This window comes from Arvicanthis niloticus, chromosome 4 (genome assembly GCF_011762505.2).
Source record: "Arvicanthis niloticus isolate mArvNil1 chromosome 4, mArvNil1.pat.X, whole genome shotgun sequence".
NCBI classification, from domain to species: Eukaryota; Metazoa; Chordata; class Mammalia; order Rodentia; family Muridae; genus Arvicanthis; species Arvicanthis niloticus.
The window spans coordinates 67279843-67286133 of NC_047661.1; the positions used below are offsets into that span (position 1 = coordinate 67279843).

Genomic DNA, 6291 nt, shown 5'->3' on the forward strand with positions numbered 1-6291 from the left:
GAACAAGTACACATAAAGAGACCCACCAAGCATCCTGAGTTCTTAAAAGAAACCAAACGAAGGAGGAATCTCAGAGAGACGGCTCGGCTCGTCTCTTGAAAATTTGGGCCAAAACCAAGGGATTCGACGGGGACATACCCCGCGCCAAGAAATTATGTTCAAAGTAGCCTCGGGAGGCTGCGAAGGACTGCAAGAGGCGAAGCGCTGAGATCTTCCGGTTTCACCAGCGGAGTCCGACCTGTCCAGGCTGCGGAAATTTACCCTGCAGATGTCAAAGCACCTGTTGGACTCCAGAACTCCCCCGCAAATCAAGCTAGGGAGCCCAACCGCTCCCTCCAGGTCTGCAGCGAGCGCGCGCGCGCGCGGGGGGAGGGGGGGAGAGAGAGAGAGAGAGAGAGAGAGAGAGAGAGAGAGAGAGAGAGAGAGAGAGAGAGAGAGAGAGAGAGAGAGAGAGAGAGAGAGAGAGAGAGAGAGTCAGAGACCAAGGAGCAGGGCTCGGGAGCTCAGTTCTTGACCCCCAACCTTATTTCCCCAACACATCTGTCCCCCACCTCCCTCAGTTGACAGGCTAAATATTTTCCCTTGACTTGGTGGGAGGGGCGGAGAGAACTGAGAAGTCGGCAGCGTAAACCAATCCGTTTCTGGAAAGGGCGGGAGCTGGGCGAGGTCCCTGCCTTCCTGCCCCACGAGCTGCTCCCCGGCCGATCAAGGCTGGAAGTCTGCATGCCCAGGAGGTCCGCGGAGAGTCTCGGGGTGGAGTCCTGCGTGTCTCCGGACCCCGCGGCCGCCCTTTGGGGCACTCCCGGGACGCACCCGGGGCTTCCACTCTGCCTCCACTCAGGACTTCCCAGTCTCTGGATCTTTGTGTTCTGAATCTCAGGTCAATTTTCTCCCTCTGGATGCCTCTTTGTGGCTCCTCAGCTCCTGTCTGAATCTCTGTTGCAATATCTGTCTCTGGATCACACTGAAGCTGTCTCCAGCTGCCTGACACGGGCTTTGTTTCCTCTGATCCAAAATTCGTTTCTCTCTCCCGCTGTCTCTATTTGAGATTTCTAATCCCTTTGCCCTCGTGTACCCCCTCCACACTGGAACCTGGGTCTGCATCCACCTTTCTCCCTGGAGGATACCTGGAAGATAATCGGGGCTGAGGTCATGGCAGTGCCTGCTCTTTGGCCCTGGGGAGTACACTTACTTATGAGCCTGCTCTCCTTGGGATCTGGCCTGGACACACTAGAGGGTGAGTCCCCAGCAACCTTCCAACCCCCATCTCCCTCCAGAACACCTAAACTTAGTCTTTGGTTGGTTGGTTGGCTGGTTGGTGTAGCCCTGGCTGTCCTAAAACTCATCTGTTAGACCAGGCTGGCCTTGAACATACAGATCTACCTGCCTCTGCCTCTCAAGAGCTGAGATTAAAGGTGTACAGCATGACTGATTTCTAGTTAGTCTTCATTGGGACGTGAAGACTGGGATTAGCTCTCAAGAAAGACTTTTCGCCAGATAGCACTGTTATATGAAGAGTTTATTCTCTCGGCTCCCTAAGAGGTTAGAAATGGAAGGAACAGATGCTCTCCAACTCACTGCTGTTCGTGAAACCGTAATCCCAGTAAAGTCTGAGTTTATCAAAATGAAACTGAGAACTGGAGGTTGTTTCTAGGGCCACTGAATGGCAAGAGGCAGGCTGGGACCAAAAGCTGAGAACCAGGCACCATTAAACAATTTGACTTATGGTGTGTATTTGGCTCAGAGACCAGAGGGGCAGACCCAGGGCAAGTCCTAAGCCCTGGCACCCTAGGCTTTCATCCATGTCCCCCACCCTGGGGATCTACCCGCTGTGGGCAGGAGGGCTGTTTGAGAGAGGACTGCCTCTCCTCCGTGGTTCAGTGCTATTCCTCAGATTCACACTTCTCACCAAAGGCACCATCCAGACCAAGTGGCCCTCGTGGGTTGCCAGGGGCTACATGGGACAAAGAAGCAACAGAGGAGGAAATATTAAGTGTATCATGCCATCATTTAATCTGCCTTTGTCCTCCATAAAGAGAGAGTTTGGGAACCCAGCACTCTGGGAACATGAAGGGTCTTAGGGTGCTCTTCTAAGTGAGGGTTTCCAGGACCAAGGCAGGGCTCCCCTTCCTGTATGGATGATCCAAATGGACCAGGGTAAGGTGTCTCTTGATTTGCAATGCATGGTGATCTGCCTGAGCGCCCTACCCCTGTTCCTTCTGTGCCAGGACACTGCACAACAGATGCTGGGCAGGAGCACAGTTGTCAGAATAAAGCAAGCATGCCCTGGGAGTTAGTGTTTGGTCAAGGAGCCCAGCTGCTGTTTCTCAGTGAAGCTCTCCATGGAGCTTGGCCTGAGGACAGGCAGGGGTTAATCTGCAAAGGTCTTAGATTTGTTTTTCCAATGTCTCACATTAGGGGAGCTCTGGAGAGGCTAAGGCATGATGGGAAGTGGGCGCCTGAGGGAACCCCCCCACCTGCCTCAAAGAGTCTAATTGGCTTTCATGGAGGGAACAGAAGTGTTTTCCCTTCTCTTTGTGTGTGTGTGTACCTGCCTTGCCTAGTGTGTGCACAAGCAGTGGGCGTGTGGGCACGCACACTTGCAACAGCTCACAGTCAAGCATAGACCACAGAGAGAAGGTATAGGAAGCCAGGACTTCCTGTCCCCCACCCCATCCAAATCAGCCTTGCCAAGCCCTAAGGCAGGAGGAACTGGGCTGGCCTGTGTGGAAGAATGTGGGTTGTGGTACCAAAGTGTGTGTGTGTGTGTGCGTGTGCGTGTGTGTGATGGTGCTAGAAGGCCAGATGAGGAAAAAGGAAGTAGACCTGAACATTACACTGAAGCTTTTAGACTTGCATCTTATATGAAGACCCTGCAAGCTCTTCTTAGGAGGAAATGAGGCCAAGCATCCAGCCCCTGTAGGGAAAAGAGCCTGACAGCTTGGAGCACAGAAATACAAATGGACTGGGTCCCAATGGCAAGAGTAGAGTCAGGATCCAGATGTTCATGGTCCATAGTCCCCTGAGTGCCCAGAGGTTCCAATCCTGAACTGGATAACATGGAGGATGCAAAATTGACTTAGAACAGCCAGAAGAGAGGGTGGAGATGTAAGCAGTCGTGCTGGGCAGCACCACAGGTATTCCTGTGACTCACTGCTGAATTAAGAGAAGTTAGGCCTGAGGAGGAAGTGATGCAGGACCAGAGAGCTATAGCAAGGATACTGGGCCCCTGGATTGCAGGCCAAAGACCTAAGGAGCCTTTCTGGGTTTGAGACTGGAGAAGTGAATGGGGACCAGCTTGTTTACACCCCAGAATGTCAGGCTGAGGGAGTAAAGTGAGGATATCTGCTTTGGCAAAGAGAACTATGGACTGTCTCTTCAAAAGCAAAAATGATTTAGGTACCAGCGGGCTGGGTCCCTGAAGGGCAGAGACAGAAGTACTTAGTACTCAGTACTTGGTACTCAGTACTCATTGCCTCCCAGGCACAGTTTGCCCTCATTTTCTCACCAAACACTCACGGAGCACCAAACTTTATGTGAACTAGGGTATAGTACTGTATGTGAACTAGGGTATAGCAGTGAGTTAAACAGAAATTCCTGCCCCATCTGAAGCTTGCAGTAAACAAAATAAATAAGCAAATACACACAAGATAGTTGAGCGTTACAGGGAAATGGGGCGTGGTACACACAGACTCAGGAAACAGAGACAGGGGGGCAGGGTTCCAGGCTACTGGAGCTACACAGTAAGATCCTGTCTCAAATCGCCATGAGCTACGGATGTAGCTCAATGGTATGGCGTTTGTATAGCCCGCACTGACCCTCACCCACCAAAAGAGCAGGGGAGATAGTTTTAAGCAGGATAGAGGGAGACGTCTTCACTGAGGTGAAGGAGGCGAGGAGCCATGTATGGGAACGTGTTCTATTTACAGAAATAGAAGGCACAAGACTCTGAGCCAGGAGTCTGACGGGTTTGTTTGGGAGGAGGCAGCTCTTCCTTAGAGCACAGCTTGGCACCGTCCACTCTGTGTCCTCCTGCCAGCATGGTGTCCCACCGCCGGAGCTGCCAGGACAGGGCTCTTGGTCTACTCATCTGTCTGCCCACATGTGCCTACAGTGTGCCCCAGCCTGGATATCCGCTCCGAGGTGACAGAGCTCCGTCGGCTGGAGAACTGCAGTGTGGTGGAGGGTCACCTGCAGCTCCTTCTCATGTTTGCCGCCACCGGAGAGGACTTCCGAGGCCTCAGCTTCCCTCGCCTTACCCAGGTGACTGATTACCTGCTGCTGTTCCGAGTCTATGGCCTGGAGAGCCTTCGAGACCTCTTCCCCAACCTTGCTGTGATCCGAGGTGCTCGTCTCTTCCTGGGCTACGCACTCATTATCTTCGAGATGCCCCACCTCAGGGACATCGGGCTGCCGTCGCTTGGCGCCGTGCTGCGTGGGGCTGTTCGTGTGGAGAAGAACCAGGAACTTTGCCACCTCTCCACCATTGACTGGGGCCTGCTGCAGCCCGCACCTGGTGCCAACCACATTGTAGGAAACAAGTTGGGCGAGGAGTGTGCTGACGTGTGCCCTGGTGTGCTGGGTGCTGCTGGTGAGCCCTGTGCAAGAACCACCTTCAACGGGCACACCGACCACAGGTGCTGGACCTCCAGCCACTGTCAGAGAGGTGGGCACTTACATAGAACATGGCCACGGGGAGGCAGGGCTGGGAGAGGGTGGATCTGGACTTCGCTGTCCCACGTTTTGTTATTTGTTTTGAGACAATATATAATATAGTCTAGGCTAGCCTAAAACTTGACATGTGGCCAAGGTTAGCCTTGAACACCTAGTTCCTCTGTCTCAGTATCCTAAGTGCTGAGTATGTCTGGCCTGCTGCCATTCTTTTTAAATCCTTACCCTTCCAACGAGACAGGTTCCCTCGTTATCCCATTTTCCAGGAAAGAAAACTGAAGCTCGGAAAAACTAAATAATTGATGTAGCATCAGGCAGGCATAGATCAAGTAAGGAGGGGGTTTGGGAAGAGGGTAGACATAGTGGACGGAAGTCAGCCCAAGAAGCTGTCTTCTGGAGCAGCAGTCAACGATGCAGCCAGGTGGCCTGGACTCACCTCTGCTCACTGGCTGGGCTCACCTGCCATCTCTGTGCCTGTGTCCTCTCAGCTGTAGGGAGGGTGGGAGCCCACACAGTGTTAAAACAGAGCCAGGACCATGACATCAGTAAAAATGGTCCCAGCCCCCAGTGATCAGGCCGTGAAATAAGGAGATGGAGTGCTAAGGACAGAAATGAGGAGGAAGGGACAGAAAGCCCAGGACAGGAAGGGGCATGCAGTGACCTAGGAAGTATGTTCATGCTCACGGAGGCAGAAGGAAAGCAGTGTAGAAAGTGGAGAGGGGAATTAAGTCCTTCCAGGTGCCAGGAGCAGATTTGGGGTTCCCTAGCCCAAGTCTTTCTCATACAGCTCAAGGTCTGCGCCCCTCACCTCTAGCCTCAACTCCAGGCAGGAGAATAACCGGATCCCTGCTGTATCAGCAGTGAGCTGCCTCCCTGTTGGCTGTAAACACAGCTGCTGCATGTCCTCTTAATTTGTGTACCATGTCAACAGGCCCTGGCTGGACCCACCTTGCCCTGGCCTAGCTGATCAGGAGTGGCCAGCTGGTTTGCCCTGGCACCATACCAAGCCACCACAGGGCAGCCTAGACAGGACAGCAGGCTGCAGAGCAGCATCCCTGATAGACAAGGTCGCTGCTCCACCCTGAATTCCAAGATGCTATTTTTTCTTTTTTTTTTTCTGAGAGAGAGTCTCTCTGTATAGTCTAGGCTGGACTAGAACGCTCCTATGTAGATCAGGCTAGCCTCAAACTCTCAGAGATCCACCAGCTTCTGGTTCCCAAATGCTCGGATTAAAGGTGTGGAGCACAGCACAGTTTGAGTTCTGATACTCCCAAGGAGGCCTTGTGGGAGGTGGAGCATAGAGAGGTCCCATGCTTGTCTTCAAGAATCTATGGGTGCAAAGAAACAAAGTTAGAAGTGTAATCTGAATTGGAGCTATCTGATGCTGAGAGTGTGTAGGTAGCTTGAGGTAGGGTGGGCCAGGATTGAAAAGGGACATTACTGAGGGGTTGCCAAGGGGCAGGTAAGGTCTAATGTCCTCTGCCCGCAGTGTGTCCCTGCCCCCGTGGGCTGGCCTGCACAGCGGGCGCTGAGTGCTGCCACAGTGAGTGTCTGGGGGGCTGCAGCCAGCCTGAAGACCCTCGAGCCTGTGTAGCTTGCCGCCACCTCTACTTCCAAGGA

The 6291-nt window shown here is 53.1% G+C and overlaps 1 protein-coding gene across 5 annotated transcripts in view; it reads left to right on the forward strand.

Moving 5' to 3' along the window:
* Window positions 1-402: 402 nt before the first annotated feature.
* Window positions 403-6291, forward strand: part of Insrr (insulin receptor related receptor) — a 19267-nt gene continuing 13378 nt past the window's right edge. For 2 of the 5 annotated variants that reach the window (XM_076932651.1, XM_076932650.1), the window contains exons 1-3: window positions 403-1237; window positions 4115-4666; window positions 6161-6291. The exon at window positions 6161-6291 is cut by the window's right edge and continues 173 nt beyond it. In XM_076932651.1, coding sequence (XP_076788766.1) covers window positions 1153-1237; window positions 4115-4666; window positions 6161-6291 — 768 coding nt within the window. In that variant the 5' untranslated portion in view covers window positions 403-1152. The remainder of the gene's footprint in view (window positions 1238-4114; window positions 4667-6160) is intronic. The other 3 variants (XM_076932649.1, XM_076932647.1, XM_034500667.2) reach the window with 3 other exon arrangements.